This window comes from Colletotrichum phormii, assembly GCF_030913505.1.
Source record: "Colletotrichum phormii strain CBS 102054 chromosome Unknown BDP81scaffold_22, whole genome shotgun sequence".
NCBI classification, from domain to species: Eukaryota; Fungi; Ascomycota; class Sordariomycetes; order Glomerellales; family Glomerellaceae; genus Colletotrichum; species Colletotrichum phormii.
In genome coordinates, this window is record NW_026851464.1 from 73,420 (window position 1) to 90,406 (window position 16,987).

A 16,987-nucleotide genomic window follows, 5' to 3' on the forward strand; every position below is an offset into this window, starting at 1 on the left:
ATCCCTGTCACCTGCCACCGCAGAGCCCAGGCTCTGGATGCAAACTGGTCCCTGCAGCTCTGTCTTAGTGGACTCCGAATCCGCGGCCAGGGCCGGGCTTACTTACACCCCCACGCCGGGAGCAAGTGGACTCGGCAGGATCACGTCTTATGCCTCCGAAGGTGTGAGAAAGCCCTCCGAACGGCCTGACTAGGAACTTACGAGTACATTATGGGGGTAAGCCGATTGGCCAGCGTCATTCTTCAGAAGCAATCCTTCGGTCAGGGTCCAGTCGACTGCCTTACCTTACGCTTTTGGATGATGAGGAGAGTAGTGTGTAAATCTGTGTGAAAGAATCCGATCACCGAGTCGGTGACTTTGCCTGCAGATGTGGCGGCAGAGGCCGGATTATCGCTATCTGTCACCGTGCGTGCACGCTGTAGCCTGGTATGTATGTTTGATGACCGCGCGATTGTTCTGTCTAGGGCTTTATTCCTTTCCAGCCCGTGATGATAACATGAGGTCTTACATGTAGTAGCAGCATTCTGTCAAATTTGAAATTAGTTTGCTGGGCTGAAATTTCAATTTGGGGCATCAATCTTACTGCCGCCAACATGCTGAATCTCGAGTTTTCTGGTACGTGTTGGGCAACTCGAGACAACGCCACGATTGCTGTTGGTTGCGTAAGTGACCCCTCGTATCTAATTGAAGAGATGAACAAATTGTAGAGTGTCTAACAGTGCCTAGATCATTGCCTATAGCGTGATTCGAACCATCTACTTGTTTTGGTTTCATCCTCTGGCCAAATATCCTGGACCCAAGATTGCTGCAGTTTCCAACGTCTGGTATGGATACCAATGGTAAGTTGATGAGACTACCTTAAATGGACAGAATGCATTGAAGGAAAGCGCTAAGACTGATCCTGCGCTCCTTAGGCTATCCGGCCGCTACCCATGGGCGATGCAACGGGCCTTCAAAGAATACGGTTAGCCGAATTCACTTCCTAGTGACGAATTGGCCTCCTGACATGAGTAGGCGATGTTGTTAGAATTGCTCCCAACGAGCTGGTCTTCATTACTCCGAAAGCTTACACAGGTACGTCTTCAGGAAACACATGTTGATGCTGAGTTTTCTAATGCAAAGTTCAAGATATCTACACCAGCAGCATCAATGGACGACCAGGCTTCGTCAAGTCGGACATGCTTGACACTGGAGACAAGTATGAAGGCTTGGCTTCGGAGAGAGACATTGACAAGCATCGAGCTGCCCGCAAGCAGCTGGCCCCTGCATTCAGTCCCCGTTCATTGAAGCAGTATGAACCCATCATTCATGCTGACGTAGACGAGTTTGTGGAGGTGCTTAAGAACTCACCTGCCACTGAAGATGGGGTCGATATTGCTCCATGGTTTGAGAGAGCCACCTGCGATCTTGGTGGCTCGATCACTCTCGGCCACAATTTCAGAAACATTCAATCCGGTACGTTATACCGCATCTGTTGTACTTAAGAAGTCTTTCGAGTCGTTTGCTATGAAATGACGGCTAACATGGACGCCGAATAGGCCAAAACCACCCTATCTTAGAGTCACTGCTGCGCATCGGTCACTGGGCCACATTCCGCAACGTCATGCGCCGCTTCCCCCTGCTCTACCCGCTCTCATATGTATTCTTGCCGCCAAAGGTTGCGTTCAGCTACTTCAGAGCTCACTCGACGAGCAAGAAGCTCATTCGAACCCGTGTCGAGGAGCGTCACGACCGTAAGGACCTGGACTACATGACACAGTTTCTGAAGAACGAGGAGGCGCTCCCGCCAGATGGCTTCCTCGTGTCTCAAGCCGGCCATCTAATTCTTGATCATTATGAATCCTCGAGCGTTTTGACGGCCGGCATGTGTTTCTTGACAACGAACGACAAAATCATGAACAAGCTGCAGACGGAATTGAGGGCAACCTTCAAGTCATATGAAGACATCACGGAGGATAAACTTCAGGATCTGCCTTGGCTGAATGCGACTATTGAGGAGGTCATTCGACTTCACACGAATGTCCCCTACGGACTCCCAAGAATCAGTCCTGGCCATATCGTTGATGGGAACTACGTGGCGAAAGGTGTAAGTTGTGCAGTCTACTCTCCAGCTACCCATCATTGTCTTCTCGCTCTTCTTGTGGAGATATCAAACTAATCGCATAGTCAGGTCGTCGTTTCGTCTTGCGCATATGCCACAACGCACTCAGAGAAGTACTTCAGCAAGCCGTACGAATTCAAGCCTCAGCGATGGCTCCCCAAAGACCACGCAGAGTATGACCATGCCTTTGATGACGATGACCGAGCTGCTTTTAGGCCCTTTAGTGCCGGATCTCGCAACTGCCTCGGCCAGGCTATGGCCTATTTGGTGCTTCGCATCATGTTTGCGAAGCTTTGCTGGAAATTCAAGTGGGAACTCTTGAACAAGAGTGAGATGGATTGGGACCGGGATCTGCGGCTTTACATAGTATGGCAAAAGCCAAAGGTGCACGTTCGCATCACTCCATTCGAGAGAAAGGTGTGATCAGAGACGTTACCAAGTCTTACGCAGACATCCAATTCATGTATGTAACTACTAGTTTAGCTTTAGCTTCGAAACATGCACTCCGTTACTCTATGTTTCTCGGTACTTATGTTGAATCAGTTGGAAAATGCTTAGAAGTAGAACCCGCACGATGAACGCGGTGATGCCTCGTAATGAGGGCTGTTGCTCCTATCCAGAAGTGCCCCTGTTTCTATGGAGACTTGTATGTATGAGAGACCTACGCTTCTACTGCTTTCACGGATTTGCGATGGCTTCAATCAGAGGGTCCGTGCAGTGATTATAACAACAAAGTAACTATGATTTCGAAGTCGTCATATTCTAATACACGCCATCGCCCTTATTGTCTACGTGCTAGAGCCTCTAATCCGGTTGCTAGCCTGTCTAATGGTCTGGAAAGTCTCACTCGTTTGTCTCATAACGCCCCGAACAATTTCAGAAGTCTCCATGCGACCAAGAATCCCGACCTCACCCTCGTTCGCACAATCTCGTTGGTCCCAGATTCGAAACTCTGCAGGAAGACCCATCAGCCGCTCCACCGTATGCATCTGGTACTCGAAGACTTGAGTCATCATCATGAGCTGTATGCTTGTCGGCTGCGCTAATAGCTGAGCCGAACCCGCGGCCGATGAACCCGATCCAGACCCTTCGCGCAGACACCTGCTCATGCGATTGAACACAATCTCAAAGAGTTCACCAAGCTGAACGTACGTTGACAGAAGCATTAAGGTGAAAGAGAGTGCCGGCGGTGGTACTGGGGTCACTGTCTCAAGAATAGTTGCGAATCGCATCGTTACGTTTAGAACACGATTCCAAATGTCAAGGTCTCGTCCTGCTGGTGACTCTGTATCTTTCCCATGTTGAAAGGCATCTTTTGCGAGATGAGGATTCCAATATTCCCATGGTTGGTCTTTGAGCTCCGCCAATTGATGAGAAATGCTGCCAAGGAGTCCTACCACATGGACCCCCGTCTCGCCGGCGTTCGATGTGCTAGGCGTGGCGATCCCACTTCGACCGGAAAGCTTGTCTTCGGTATCCGTCATTGGCTCGTGGATATCCCTGTTCAAGTGTTCGGCCATTTCGTTCAAGTCTCCAAAGTCGAGATCGGGGACGCTTAAGTCGGAGAAGACGTGTGAGTGTGTTCTTGGCGAGGGGATGGCGGGCTCGTCGGACGTTGACATCGCAGTCGGGAAGTTCGACGCATCTAACCACATGGCCGAGGCGGTAGCAACGTGATCCAGTGCCCTGTTGCTGGTAAAGAACTGGGAGGGGCCTGGATGTGGCGGTTGGCTCTGTGCTGTCGTCGCAGGATCCGTACCCATCGTGACACGCACACCACGATGCGTCGAGGGACGACCATTCCTGGCACCGTACAACGATCGACTGTCCTCTACCTGGCCACGGTGGTTCGCGTGTATTGGAGGCCGTCCCAGTGGCCGGCCGATGCTCGTGACACACATCGCACCTAGACGGAGACAGCGCTCGCAGGTGCCACTATCCGGTTGGCTTCGGGGACATTTAAGCTTCTGCTCCCGGCACCGGTCGCAAGCATATCTCTTTGCTGTCTGATTGTTCATAGTGCCGGGAAGTTGTTCCGATTAATCGTCCGTGCGAAATGATCAAGGGTTTGTCGCTCCGCGTATCAGTCTCTTTCGGTGTATTTGAAGTCGTTCGGGGCTGGAGCCAAGACGTTCGGAGCCTCAAAGAATCTCTTAGTTGTGTTTTGAACAACTTTCAGACGAACGAATGTAACATTCTAGTGCACAACCACTGAATCCTACGCTTTCCTAATCCGTTCAAACGTATGTTCTTCGCTTTTCAGCCCACTTTCATGCTTCTCGGTAGACTACTCGGGCGTCGAGGGCTCTGGCTCATGCAAGTTGAAACTCTGAAAATGTCTCAAATTTGACAGCCACGACAGCTTGGGAAAGTGACCAAGATCCTGGTTGTAGGAATGAGTTATTCGTGGGGTTCCATCGACAACTGACTAGTGTCCCTAGGTCTCCCGCCACTCGCGTAGCATGTCCAATTACACCAAGACAATAACGGCTTATCATCCGTGAAAAACCCCCTCTCTTTCCAATCTCACCGAATAAAGCTCTAGGCAACTGCTTGCTTGGAAGATGCAGTGAGGGCTGTCCTTGGCAACGGGTCGCATCTGATGTGGGTTTCCTCGAGACTCCGTTGCTTAGTCTTGGCGCTAATACCATCCAGCCGGCGAAGGTGTTCATTGCGGGAAGTTCCCCCTACCGGAGCAGTGCTTTGCCTGGTAAGGCCCAGCAGCCGGGGGGCCATGGCCAGATCTGTCCAATTCCTTGTATTTTTCGCAAAGTGAATAAATGGTTAGCGTCCCGGACAGGCCCGCTGAGGATTGGTATGCGGGGAGTGGTACGGGCCGCGTGTACTGGTTGTGATGCCGTGCATCCACAGAGCCACATAAAGTCTTTGGTCGACTACCTCACTCGTGCATCATTGATTCATAGCAAGCGCTCAGCCCCAAAAAGTAGCCCGTTCCATGCAGTCAGCAATACCCCGGACACAGTCAGCGTATTCTTGACCTGAAACGGACATACGGGTAAGCAGTGGTTCGGCCACTTTACACAAAGGCACCGAGAGGGCGTGTTTGAATCAGACGATCTCCCACCAGTGGAGGATTCTGAACCCCGGATGAACGTGGGGCTTGGCATCCTTCGATCCACACTTGGTATAGGTTTCGTTCTTTCATACAATCTAGAATACAAGGAACTCTCCAAATGGCTACGTATGCACCCACATATTTAAGCAGTCGTCACGGTTAGATCCGACAACTGTCGGACCTAAAGACACCCACAAGGGTTTTCCAACGGCACAAAGCCACGAGCCTCCTGAGCCCAGAGAAGAGTCTTTGCCATTCATACTAGCACAATGCTTCGCGAAATTCTGTATGGACTCACTGGCTTGGTTCTGCTGGCCTATGCTGCAGATTTCTTGTACAATGCTGGAGACGATCCCAATGAGCCGATTCGGATACGTTCGAGGTTCCCCCTAATCGGACATGTCCTAGGACTGATGAGCCAAGGGCCAACCTACTACAGAAAGACGAGGTGCGTTAATTAACTTTGAGTTGTGTCGCAAATTCAAATAGCATCTGATAACCCGAATCTCCGCCAGCAATTCTACCGAAGCCGAGATCTACACCCTTGGATGTTTTAATTTCAAGGTGTACATCAGCGCTTCCAGCCGGCTTTTACCCTTCATCCAGAAACAATCAAGGGCTCTGTCGTTCCGACCTTTTCTCCAGCTCGTTGCACGAAAGTACGGCGATGCTTCAGATGCGGCCTATGAGATCTTTGGAGGCAGCCTGCCCGATGACTTGAGCCAGTCCGTGAAGATGAGCTTGGCCCCAGGTAGCCATCTTGACGAACTGAGTTTGAGAATGGGCAAAAGAGTTTTGGTCGACATCGATGATTTGCTTTCATCCAGGGATAAGGTGCCATTGTTGTCTTGGGCTAGACATGCTGTTGTCCAAGCAACAAGTTGTGCTGTCTATGGAGAGAAGCACCCTTTTCTCGACCAAGAAATCGAGAATTCCTACTGGTAAGCCCCAGTTTCTCTCGGGATTTCAACTGCATCGCCACGCTAACTAGGATGCACAGGAAATGGATGACATATCTTACTGCTCATTTGGTCGGCTGGCTTGATGTTACAAAGAAGGGATATGCGGCACGAGAGAAGGTTTTTCAGTCATATATCAAGTACTGCAGAAAGCTGCCCAAAGAAAGCTCGCACTTGATGAAGGAGCACCAACGTGTTCTAGGAGAGGCTGGCATATCTAGTACGGACAAGGCCAAGCAGGCCGCCATCTTTACCATTGCCTCCTTCAGCAACTCAGCACCGACTCTGTACTGGACCTTGTGGGAACTCTTCTCCCGTCCCGAAATTCTCGAAGAGGTGAGAGGAGAACTCACAAAACATGCAGTTGCCAATCTGGAAGACGGAGAATTCGTACTTGACGTCGCTGCACTCAAGTCTCAGTGTTCGCTCCTCCTCTCGGTGTTCCAAGAGACGCAGAGAACTCGTCACGTCAATCCCAGTTTCCGCAAGGTCTTGACGGACACGCTTCTGGATGACAAGTATCTCTTGAAAGAAGGCAATTACCTCCAGGTTCCCGGAAATGTCATTCACAGTGAAACAGGCATCTGGGGTCCGACAGCTTTGCAGTTCGACCCCTATCGGTTTATCCCCAAGAAAGGAGGCGAGCGAGATGTATCTACCGCCAGCGGCTTTGTCCCGTGGGGTGCTGCGCCGTATCTCTGCCCGGCGAGACAATTTGCCGCAACTGAGATTCTCATCATAGCTGCCCTGCTTGCCATGAGGGCCGATATATCGCCTACGAGTGGGATTTGGGATAAGAACCCAGCATTGAATCACGCAGACCTTGCCACGCTATCGCCTCCCACGAAGGATGTTGACATGAGTGTAAGTGTCAGGGAAGGGTGGGCTGGCAATTGGACTGTCAAGATGGGTGAAAGTCGAAGCCGTGTTCCTCTCGCCTCCGGATAGTTGGAACGCCGTCCATTGAGGATTGGAATATTTTATTGCCTTATCTATAGAAACGACAATGTTGGCAGCCAGCACTATATAAATGTACTTTTGCAATCCTTAAATAATAATACCCAACGCCCCAACATACCTCGGTAGGAATGAGGAAGAGAGAACTCGCAGAAATGAGATGAAAAAGGCAATCTTCTATCAAGCGCATTACCAAGAACCTATAAATGAAGTCTGTTGGAACAAATTTCTCACGCTTGTTCTGAGCAAGAGCGATCCGGGGGTTTAAGTAGGTCTCCCCTGAGATTCCTGTCTAACATTTTGCAGGTTTTTGCATGTCACCTAATATTTCTACGGGCTATTTGGAACAACTGTAACATGCCTGACTGGATTGTACTTGTCCACTCATGAGCATCGAACTTTTTTCAGTGATAGACCGCGATCTAAATAGTCTATCCGAACGGGCCCAATATAGCGAAATGTTCTAGTTGCCTTTGCCCTTCTTGACAAACTCACACATACATGGGTGCGCCATCTTCAAGTTCAGTTCAATGCGAATCTGCTGTTCGGGCTGTCCCGGGGGAATCCGGATCTCCTGGTATTCCTGGCAAATTCTTGCCAGGACGTACTCCATCTGCTGCTGTCCAAACTTCTGACCGAGGCAGTGGCGAGGACCACTGGGAGGCGTTAAGGTTAGCTTCCTCGTGTTCTCAATTCGTCATTCCAAGGGGTTTGGAGGACTTACTGGTTGTATGGAATGAAGTGCCAGCGATTGATGTTGGCTCCTTCCCAGCGCTCGGGTCGGAACTCGAGCGCATCCTCACCGTAGATGTCTTTCCGGCGTTGTAGACCGCCCAGAGAGTAAACTTTGATGATCTGTTAGCAGCAGTTTCGCCGAAGTAGTCATGTTGTTTCCGCAGTGCCACTTACTGATGGTTGTATCCTTGGGAACTGCAACAGGGTCTCTGCCGCTCTTTCCTCCTCCGATCGGCAATGTGGCGTCTTTCAGAGCCATTCTGACATTCATACCAACTATCTATGATTAGCTGCTAGGCTCTCAATGGTTCCATTGCCTGCTACTTACGAGGGTGATACAATCGGAAAGTCTCATTGATGACATGCCGGATGTACTTCATCTCTTTAAGGTCAGATGCTGAAGGTGGCTTGTCGCCGGATCTGACAAAGCATAAGTATACCTCGCTGTCGATGGGGAACAGGATACTTACACTCGATCAACCTCGGCCTGCATCTTTTTCATGACGTTGGGATACTTTCCCATCAGGAAGATAGCCCATGCAATGAGGATTGCCGAGGGGTCCTGGAATAATTGGTCAGAACCCGGGGGTTTCACAGTGTCTCACTGGCCTGACATACCTTTCCGCCAAGCATGATGGTCATCATGGAGTCTTTGATATCCTGTAGCTTCGGTCAGAATGATCCGTTTCGCCTCTCAGTGATGCTGGCTTACCTTGACACTCTTCTTCTGGCTCACAAGATCGTCCAACATGTTGTAATCTTCGGGTGACTTCTTTAACAAGTCTCTCGCATACGCGCGGTCGACAATGCCCGAGGTGTAGCCGTTCAATTCCCTAAGAGCCTTGGGAGCCAGGTACTTGTCCTTGACATAGTAGGCGTTCTTTCCGAATAACATGCGCGCCGTGTTGATAGGGTGGAGAGTCTCCATGGGGTCCCTGAAAGGATGGTGTCCAGTGAGGGACTCAGCAGACTCGCCGAAAAACACCTCTGAGACGACATCGAGCTGGTAACGGTCGGCTACATCGTAGACCTCGATTGGCTTTCCCACGTTGAAGCGCTTGAAGAGTTGCAAGGCGTGCTTCTCAGTGATCTCAAGATCGTCCGAGCGCATCTTCATGACCTATGAGATTTACTTTGTCAGTAATAGATACTTGATATGCCAGCATGATTGAAGTACTTGCATGGCCTTTGATGCGCTCTTTGCTGTTGTGCCAGTCTTCTCCATCCACTGTTGCACATCAGTAAGAAAATCTTGATAAGCTTGTGGAAAACTCACCAACGAAGATCTGCGTTTCTCCCAGCATGTCTCCCCAGATACGCTTTGTGACTTCGCCTCTTCCGAAGCTGGACCACTATCTCACGACATTAGTTGTCGTTCATAAATCAGAAACCTTCAATGAGATTCTGGCTTGAACGTAACGCTAACCGCACCTCTGTGGACATGATCGCCTTGATGTTGGCAGGCTCATCGGTGAAGATGAGACCTGTGCCAAACATGCGCATCTCAACTGTACGGCCAGGCACGGCCTCAAGCCAGCTGTTGACGAGTTCGAAGAAGGTGAACTTGAAGAACCGGTACAAAGAATACACAGCCAAGTCAATTCCTGTGGCAAAGGTTGTGAGTATTGAGCAACGTCTCTGTAGGTATGTGTGAGTACCAACCAAAAGGGGCCTTGAAGGGAACCAAAGGGGGCGGGGAGCCGAAATCGCGAAGCCTCTTGTCGCGACGCGACTTCGCTCCCCAATCGAAAACATAGATGCTTGCGATCAGCAAAGAAGAATACGCTGCCCAGTTCCAGCTCTTGGCCATTTCTTGAGTCAACTTCGAGGATGCAAGAGTGTTCAGGTTTGACTTGATGGCATCCGGGATGTATGGACTGATGACGCTGACGACGTTGCCGGCAAAATCGGTCAAGTTGCTGGCCAAAGTCGTGGGCAACCCCGCTGAGGGAATTGAAGAGGCCATGGTTGCTTAGATTTCTGGTTCTCCTCTGTCGTAACAATAACGAAGGCTTGGAAAACTGAAAATCAAACAGCACTTCTTCAGATTCTGCCCGTTAGGTGAGATATAACAGCTGGACTACTCGAGGCAGTTCAGAAGTCGTGGCTTTGTGGGATGTGGGGGCAACGCGCAGCGACTTAACAACGTCACAAATGGGATGACTTAGAAGCCTGGTCCAGACCAAGATCATGAGGGCCCAGAACAGCATGGTCTGGGAATCCTTCATGATACATCTTGCAGGGCCCTCGCCTGATGTGGACTGTCCATGTCGTCTTACGAGCCTCCAACCGTAGGGTTCCAGAAACTTCAGCCCGCTTACCGGATGTGCTGAGCCGAGTTTGGTTCTGTATGAGGAGTGGAGCTTGACATCCTTCTCGGGTCGTTCTACAGTACAGGCGGATTCGGACCCGGCTTCGGGAACTTGTAAGCACTGGGCTGTCCGCCGGACCCACTTCGGTTCGGAGCCCGGGGTCGGAGGGTTATTCGGAGGCTTACCTACTTGTATCCGAACAAGGAATGGCATGCAGGCTCGATCCTTCGAATATCTGACGCATCATCTTTGGCGATATATGGAAACCTGTCAAGGACCCTGCATAGAAGGGCTGAACACAAGGTTCCACGGTGCACTCACCAGACCATCGCAATAAAAGAGGGCAACCTGGGGACAATGGTTTTTGGATGCCATTAGGTGGTGAACTTCAACAACAAAGTCGCAAAAATGGCCAAAGGAACGACAATCACAGCCCTTACTCAATCGCCAAATGGCGGAGGCCCGCCGTTGGTCTCGCGAGACCGGCCTATGCCGCAAATCAGAGAGCCCCAAGATGTCGTCGTCAGGGTTTCGGCTGTCGCGCTGAACCCGACTGATTACAAGATGCCAGACTATCATCCGGTACCCAATGCCATCATGGGATGTGACTTCATGGGCACCATTGTCGCTGCTGGCCCTGAAGTCGACAGCACGTGCGTAGGGATGCGGGTTTGCGGCCCCATGCACGGCTCAAATCCTGGTAACCCGGATTCTGGAGCGTTTGCTGAGTATCTCATCCAAGATAGGCGTCTTCTTGTGCGGGTGCCAGACTCATGGAGTGACCTCGAAGGCGCAGCGCTTGGAGGAGTGGGATGGGCGACTGTAGCATTGGCTATGGAGGACTCGCTTCTCTTAGCAGGCACTCCGTCAAAACCTGCTCCATTACGGTCTGACGGGACTCGCGTGCCTGTTCTGGTATATGGTGGTGCTACAGCCACTGGCACCATGGCTTGCCAATTGCTATCGAGGTACGTGCGACTGGAACCATTGCGAGCCCTGGTTAAAGCAATTGGTCTAACATAGCTTTGCAGTGCTGGCTACGACCCCATCGCAACCTGCTCTCCGGCTTCCGCGGCTCTCGTGAAGAAGTATGGGGCAGCTTCTACAACACCGTACTCGTCGCCGACATGCGGAGAGACAATCCGCGACGCGACAAAGGGTACCATCCGAGCAGCTATCGACTGCATCACCACGCCAGAATCGGTAAAATGCTGCTTCACCGCTCTGAGTCGTGCTGGCGCGAGGTATGCATCCCTCGAACATGCCCCCGATGAGTGGAGGACGAGAAAGGCAGTCAAGATGGACATGCCCATGGCATATGTGGTCATGGGCCGTGAGGTAAAGCTTGATGGAGTGTACCACCGCGATGCGGACCAATCCAAATTTGATCTGGGAGCGAGGTGGGCGCTCGAAGTTCAGACCTTGGTGGATGAAGGACGTCTGAAATGTCACCCGGCCCGCGAAGTGCCCGGCGGTTGGCAAGGAGTGATTCAAGGTCTTGATATGTTGAATTCAGGCCAGGTTCGAGGGCAGAAGCTTGTGGTAAGAGTGGGAAGTGCCTGAAAGCATTCCCATAGTTGTAAAGATGATACATGTAGTAAACACACAACAACTAAAGTAGACTAGTTCACTGAGTGCGGGCAACTCTATGCCTTTGCCACAGGTAATAACCTTCACGACATCCGACATCTGGTTTACTGACGTGATTCTTGGAAGGTCCCTCTTGAATTTGATGACAATTTTAATCGTCACCGCAGATTCGTCAAGACCACGCACAGTATCTGCTCTCATTCCCCCATGTGACATGAAGACACGAAGCGTCTCTTCCAATTTCAATGCGTGGTTCTCCGTGACGTATACCGAAAATCATCCTTCTCTGTGGTTTAATTTGCATTCAATTATAAGTCCCCTCAGGATGGGGTGCCAAGACCTGTCAGCTTCGGCTTCCTTCAGCCCTATTCGGTGCCTTTACAGTCCGGGTATGCACATTCGGTGCGTTTCCTACCAATGACAAGCTTATTTGGATACGGCTAAGTATTAGCTTCTAGCTCCTTCGGAGTTGCCTAGGCCGCGTCGTATCATATAATCAACTGCATCATCTTCACATGCCTGTCCCTCAGTGTCCTTATGTGCAACAGCAATAGTATCGTCATCTAGCAGCCAGATCCCTAATACACTTTAAACTGTTGTTTTCGTCACTGCCTCACTTCACGCCTCCAGAACGACCGAACTTCAAACTATTCGCGAGGATGGCAACAGGAACCACCGAGACTACCAAACCAGCTTCCACAAACGGCGCATCGGAAAAGCCCGTTCAGCCCATACCAGCTTCCGGCACAAACTACCCGTGGAGCAACAAAGATGGCGTCTGGCGTCGTCAATTGGGCTCTATGGAGTCTTTCTATCAGAGTTTGGCGTCTCCCGAAGGCTATCCTGTCCACTGGATGATCGGCTGCAGCGTGACAATCCAAGCCCAAGATGATAGCATCGACAAGGAAGGCTCTCTCCGAAAAGCCTGGAAGGCTGTAGCGAAGGACTTCCCGTGCGTTGGCGCCATCGTGGATCCAGTTTTGCGGGAGATTGTGGTTCGCGAAAATGCTATTACAGACGAGTGGCTACAGAAGAGCTTCCGAGTTCATGATGGAACGACCGCCGATGAACTCTTCTCTGCGTTCAAAAGCCAGTTTCACATCACACTTCATTACATTCGAGATACCAACCAGCTTCTACTCCAGTCACCTCACACTCTCATCGACGGGCGAGGAATGTTGCATCTGTATCACGCTCTGTTTACTACACTAGCAGCTCTACCGGGCGACAACTCTCAGGCACAACATGAGACATCCGGAGCACCAAATCTTTCTAAGCCGTATGATGACTGGTTGGGAATCTCAGCTTCGCCCTCGGAAAAGAACTTTGCCGATGCGCAGTCTATCTTTCAGCGGGTTTTGCAGCAAGAAAAGCCGATCAGGCTACCTGGTGTCGACTTTACAACTACCCCGCAAAGGCCAGTCCACAGAGATCTTGAGGTGGACGAGAAGACAACCTCAACTATCCTCAGTGCGTGCAAGGAAAAGGGGGTCAGCGTCACTTCGGCATGGCACGCCGCGCTTGCTTTGACAACCCAGGCAAGTTTCATTTTTATACCCAATTGTAATAGCCGCTTCATGCTGACATCACTATCTACAGAAACTGCAGTCAGCAGGTGGTGAAGACGGTGAATCCTACCTCTCGTTCACCACCATTGATCTCCGTCGCCATTTCCCCTCCTCTTTCGTCCCACACAAGCACTCGATCGGATCGCTCCAGACCGCCCTGCCTCTGGCAGCGGATCTCAGCAAGGGCAACACCTTCGATGTTCTCAGTCAGTCTTTGCACAAGCAGTACAAGGCGCCTTTCGCTTTTGCCGATAATGACTTTGGGTACCTGACCCCTTACATGGCCATGTCTCGGCAGATTCTTGAAACTGGCGGCGTGCCTCCGAGCAGTACGCCGTCGCTATCCAGCATGGGAGTCGTTGACGATTATCTCCAACGCCAGTATGGCGCTTGGGAGATCTCCGACTTTTGGGTGAGCTCCACCATGATGACGGGTGATTTCCAGATGTATTTGTGGACTTTCCGGGGTAAGCTCACCTTTAGTGTGTGCTATAATGAGACGTTTTACGATGCGGAACAGGTGGGTCGCATCATGGAAAACACCAGGGATGAATTGATCCGAGGTGTAGGCCAGTTGTGAGAGGGTTTCTTGTATTATCAGGGTGTTGCTGTGATTGTTTAAGAGAAAGTCATCCAGTTGGGCTGAGCAATGGAGTATGATGAGTAATAGTGGTTCTGTCGTATGGTCACAATGTGGGCATCGAGATGTGTGATAGAGAACGGTTATCCATTAAAAGTAGAGAATAGGTACAATGTTACGACCCAATATACATGACCAAGACCAGGGCCTGCCCCGCAGGCTCGCGACGGCTACGGCGTACTATATATGTATAGAACTAGGGAATATAGACGCTACTTTACGGAATAAAAGAACTAACGTACTTGCATAGCGAGCGACGCATCATAGCGCCAGCGAACCTACGCGTTATTACCCCCATGCCCTCGGCCGGTTCTAGTCCTCCCGAATCCCCCCGCACCCCAGCGAGACACTAAAGAAGAAGCCGCTGCTGCATTTCTGCAGATGATAAAAGCGCTCCCGCGATCCGACCTAGTGATCTACTCCGATGGGTCCATGCTGTTTGAAGGCGCTGTGGGCTACGGATATGTGATATACCGTGGGCCCAAGGCCATCGCGGAAGGCCGTGGCCGCCTCGGCGAATACACAGAAGTCTTTGATGCCGAGGCCGAGGGGGCCCGTCAGGGCCTACGGCGAGCACTGCACCTAGCTGCCACCTCCCCCACTACAATCCATCTTTGCCTCGATAATACTGGCGTTCTCAACTTCATCTCGGGTTTCGGACGATCTCCCGCCAGCTCGCAGGCTGCTATGCTTGAGATACTCGACGCCCAGCGGGCAAGGGATATAAAATGCCACTGGTCGCCCGGACATACCGGGATCCCTGGAAACGAATTAGCTGATAAGCTTGCTAAAGAAGGAGCCGCTCTCCTACTGCCTGACCCTCCACCGCTAGCATCATACGCTGGGATAGCGAAGATGGCCCGCGCCAGAGCCCGTGGCTACCATTCACGATGGTGGCATACTTCGAAGCAAAAGCTCAAACCAGGCTATAAGAAAACTGACGCTGCCCTCCGTTGCCCTCCGGAATTGGACCTACGGCGTCCTCTTTTGCACCACCTCCTCGCTGCTCGTTCTGGCCATGGCCATTTCCACGCCTACCACAGGCGCTTTCAGCACGACGGAGACTTCAAATGTAACTGCGGGCGGAAATTATCGCCTACCCATCCAGTATATTGCACGAAGAACCGCCGTACCTCGGCGCTATGGCCGATTACCGGGACCGTGGACGATCCGGGACCACTACCGCCCCCGATAGGCCTGGCCGAAGCCTATTGGTACGCCCTGGTCAGAGACCCGGGTGCCTTTGAGAAGTTCGAGCGTGTGACGCGCTACTATGAGGCTCACTCTCTGCAAAGATAGCGAGCCCGAGATCCCGCGCCTCACAACTCTCTCACACACCCACCGACGCCTTGAGGCCCCGGCCTTACCACACCCCTCTCTCTTCCTTCCTCCTTTATCTTCTATATAAGAAAATATAAGAAAACAGAAAAATGCTCGCGTAGGCAAATATGCCTCCGAGGGCCGGTTACTTGTTGCGGCAACGCCGTCTGTGGACGGCGTAGGGCTGCTAGAGACCCATTCGCTTCTGCCGAGTCAGGGACCCCCTGCTGGCGTGCTTTTTGGAACTGAACGGACCCTGGGGATTAGATACTAAACTCCACTGCTCTAGGCACGAGAAGAAAAGTGTACATTATAGACTGCCTGACTTGTCGTACGCTATAATGGCGGCACGGCACATCATATGCCCAAAGGGCGCTCTGGTTGATCGGAGCTTAGTTACATAGATAGCTGGGCACCTGTCCCTGATGATGTAAAACACCACTACTACTACTACTACTACTACTACTACGACGCATCATAGCGAGCGACGCACTCTCTCAGACCTTTCCACCTTTTATATAATATAAGTTAATTTAGCCATAACGTACAAAATCAATTAAAACTATATATCAACGTCTTCCTCATTACTATTACAAACTACTTTATAGGTTCATACGTTATATCTAGGCTTTCCGTAATTCCTATATCGTTGCGCATATAGTTTAGTACCTTCTATACGACCCTCCTTCTAAGTATTATTGTCTCCTCTAGCATTAACACCACCCTTTTCTACTTGTAGTGCCTTGTTACGACCCAACATGCATGACCAAGAACAGGGCCTACCCCGCAGGCTTACGGCGGTTACGATACGCCATATGTGCACAGGACAAGGTGATGATGATGATGATGATGTATTTAACGTCTGGTAACAAAAGGACGTGCTGGGCGCTATGCCGACATCGTCTATGCTAATCTAAACTATGTTACAGGCTACCGTCTTCACCTAACGTTCCTGTTCAATGACTCGGGCAAATTTCGGAAAAGAAATTGGTCTCCTCTATCCATTCGCATAGAAGAGAGGCTCCCTTAGCAGAACCTAACAAGAAATCAATGCTTGCTTTGGCCATACGTTGGCGGAGGTAGCGCGGTGTAGCCTTGCGTCCACGCTTGCAGAAGTAGAAATGGACTGGTGTCTTGGGTTTCCCACAGCTGCAGTTGAGCAACGCATCTTGATGAGCGAATCTCTCGTGGTATGCTGCAAAGTCTCCATGATGGGATCTTGCTGCGTATAGCCTTCCTAGTAAGTGCCGAGGGAGGCGGAGCTCGGGCGGCTTGGGGTGAAGAATTATCTCGAGGTCGGCATATTGCCGAGGGCATTGGGACAGCCATTTTCTGGCAAAGGCTTGGAAGGCAGCTGCTTTAGCTTGCCTTTCTAGGTGCGCTAATGAGGGCTGTGGTTGTGATTTTGGGATTAGTTTGCAGGCTTCCTTGGCTAGAGCATCCGCTTCTTCATTTCCTGGTACTCCCGTGTGCCCAGGGCACCACCAAACATAAACCCTGCCGGGGGTTGTCCAGCTCTCTCTTTGTCTCCGAGTCCAGGAGGAAGAGAGCCTATTGAAGGCCCTAAATCTAGCCTGGCTGCTTCCTGTGCTCTGGGAGTATAGTCTAGCCGCGACTGCGAGGTTGTCGAGGCAGATGTGGACGTTATCTGCCATACGAGCCGTAGGAGCCCGGGTGGCTTCCATCAGGCCGTGATACGCAGCATGTGCCTCCGCGTCATACACCTCAG

The 16,987-nt window shown here is 51.2% G+C and overlaps 6 protein-coding genes across 6 annotated transcripts; 4 read left to right on the forward strand and 2 right to left on the reverse strand.

Annotated features, from left to right (window-relative positions):
* The first annotated feature begins 538 nt into the window (after window positions 1-538).
* Window positions 539-2,610, forward strand: BDP81DRAFT_101390 (cytochrome P450). The gene is made up of 7 exons (XM_060581373.1): window positions 539-662; window positions 727-839; window positions 915-964; window positions 1,015-1,074; window positions 1,129-1,455; window positions 1,539-2,086; window positions 2,171-2,610. The coding sequence occupies exons 1-7, from the start codon at window positions 594-596 to the stop codon at window positions 2,522-2,524; spliced, it is 1,521 nt and encodes a 506-aa protein (XP_060440831.1). The 5' UTR covers window positions 539-593; the 3' UTR covers window positions 2,525-2,610.
* Window positions 2,611-2,845: 235 nt separating this feature from the next.
* On the reverse strand, window positions 2,846-4,153 carry BDP81DRAFT_436569 (uncharacterized protein). The gene has a single exon (XM_060591145.1). The coding sequence runs from the start codon at window positions 4,117-4,119 to the stop codon at window positions 2,890-2,892; it is 1,230 nt and encodes a 409-aa protein (XP_060440832.1). The 5' UTR covers window positions 4,120-4,153; the 3' UTR covers window positions 2,846-2,889.
* Window positions 4,154-5,446: 1,293 nt separating this feature from the next.
* Window positions 5,447-7,084, forward strand: BDP81DRAFT_329192 (cytochrome P450; the record flags this gene model as incomplete). Its single annotated transcript, XM_060585289.1, has 3 exons — window positions 5,447-5,625; window positions 5,693-6,118; window positions 6,178-7,084. 3 exons carry the CDS (start codon window positions 5,447-5,449, stop codon window positions 7,082-7,084), a joined length of 1,512 nt encoding a protein of 503 aa, XP_060440833.1.
* Window positions 7,085-7,355: 271 nt separating this feature from the next.
* BDP81DRAFT_409575 (cytochrome P450) lies at window positions 7,356-9,989 on the reverse strand. The gene is made up of 11 exons (XM_060589082.1): window positions 9,491-9,989; window positions 9,260-9,432; window positions 9,105-9,180; window positions 9,010-9,056; window positions 8,541-8,948; window positions 8,447-8,488; window positions 8,299-8,390; window positions 8,157-8,248; window positions 8,003-8,104; window positions 7,818-7,938; window positions 7,356-7,749 (listed from the first exon to the last, which is right to left on the reverse strand). The coding sequence occupies exons 1-11, from the start codon at window positions 9,792-9,794 to the stop codon at window positions 7,557-7,559; spliced, it is 1,650 nt and encodes a 549-aa protein (XP_060440834.1). The 5' UTR covers window positions 9,795-9,989; the 3' UTR covers window positions 7,356-7,556.
* A 481-nt stretch (window positions 9,990-10,470) lies between these two features.
* Window positions 10,471-11,821, forward strand: BDP81DRAFT_483967 (alcohol dehydrogenase GroES-like domain-containing protein). Its single transcript, XM_060595090.1, has 2 exons — window positions 10,471-11,108; window positions 11,172-11,821. Exons 1-2 carry the CDS (start codon window positions 10,549-10,551, stop codon window positions 11,701-11,703), a joined length of 1,092 nt encoding a protein of 363 aa, XP_060440835.1. The 5' UTR covers window positions 10,471-10,548; the 3' UTR covers window positions 11,704-11,821.
* A 568-nt stretch (window positions 11,822-12,389) lies between these two features.
* On the forward strand, window positions 12,390-13,878 carry BDP81DRAFT_329205 (uncharacterized protein; the record flags this gene model as incomplete). The annotated part of the gene is made up of 2 exons (XM_060585290.1): window positions 12,390-13,272; window positions 13,343-13,878. The coding sequence occupies 2 exons, from the start codon at window positions 12,390-12,392 to the stop codon at window positions 13,876-13,878; spliced, it is 1,419 nt and encodes a 472-aa protein (XP_060440836.1).
* Between the last annotated feature and the right edge of the window lie 3,109 nt (window positions 13,879-16,987).

Coding starts and splice junctions, on each gene's coding strand:
- BDP81DRAFT_101390 (XM_060581373.1), top strand. CDS start 594: ATGCTGAATCTCGAGTTTTCTGGTACGTGTTGGGCAACTCGAGACAAC. Junction 840..914: donor GTCTGGTATGGATACCAATG/GTAAGTTGATGA, acceptor TGCGCTCCTTAG/GCTATCCGGCCGCTACCCAT. Junction 2,087..2,170: donor GGAACTACGTGGCGAAAGGT/GTAAGTTGTGCA, acceptor TCGCATAGTCAG/GTCGTCGTTTCGTCTTGCGC.
- BDP81DRAFT_409575 (XM_060589082.1), bottom strand. CDS start 9,794: ATGGCCTCTTCAATTCCCTCAGCGGGGTTGCCCACGACTTTGGCCAGC. Junction 8,391..8,446: donor CCATCATGCTTGGCGGAAAG/GTATGTCAGGCC, acceptor CAATTATTCCAG/GACCCCTCGGCAATCCTCAT. Junction 8,249..8,298: donor CAGGCCGAGGTTGATCGAGT/GTAAGTATCCTG, acceptor ATGCTTTGTCAG/ATCCGGCGACAAGCCACCTT.
- BDP81DRAFT_436569 (XM_060591145.1), bottom strand. CDS start 4,119: ATGAACAATCAGACAGCAAAGAGATATGCTTGCGACCGGTGCCGGGAG.
- BDP81DRAFT_483967 (XM_060595090.1), top strand. CDS start 10,549: ATGGCCAAAGGAACGACAATCACAGCCCTTACTCAATCGCCAAATGGC. Junction 11,109..11,171: donor GCTTGCCAATTGCTATCGAG/GTACGTGCGACT, acceptor ATAGCTTTGCAG/TGCTGGCTACGACCCCATCG.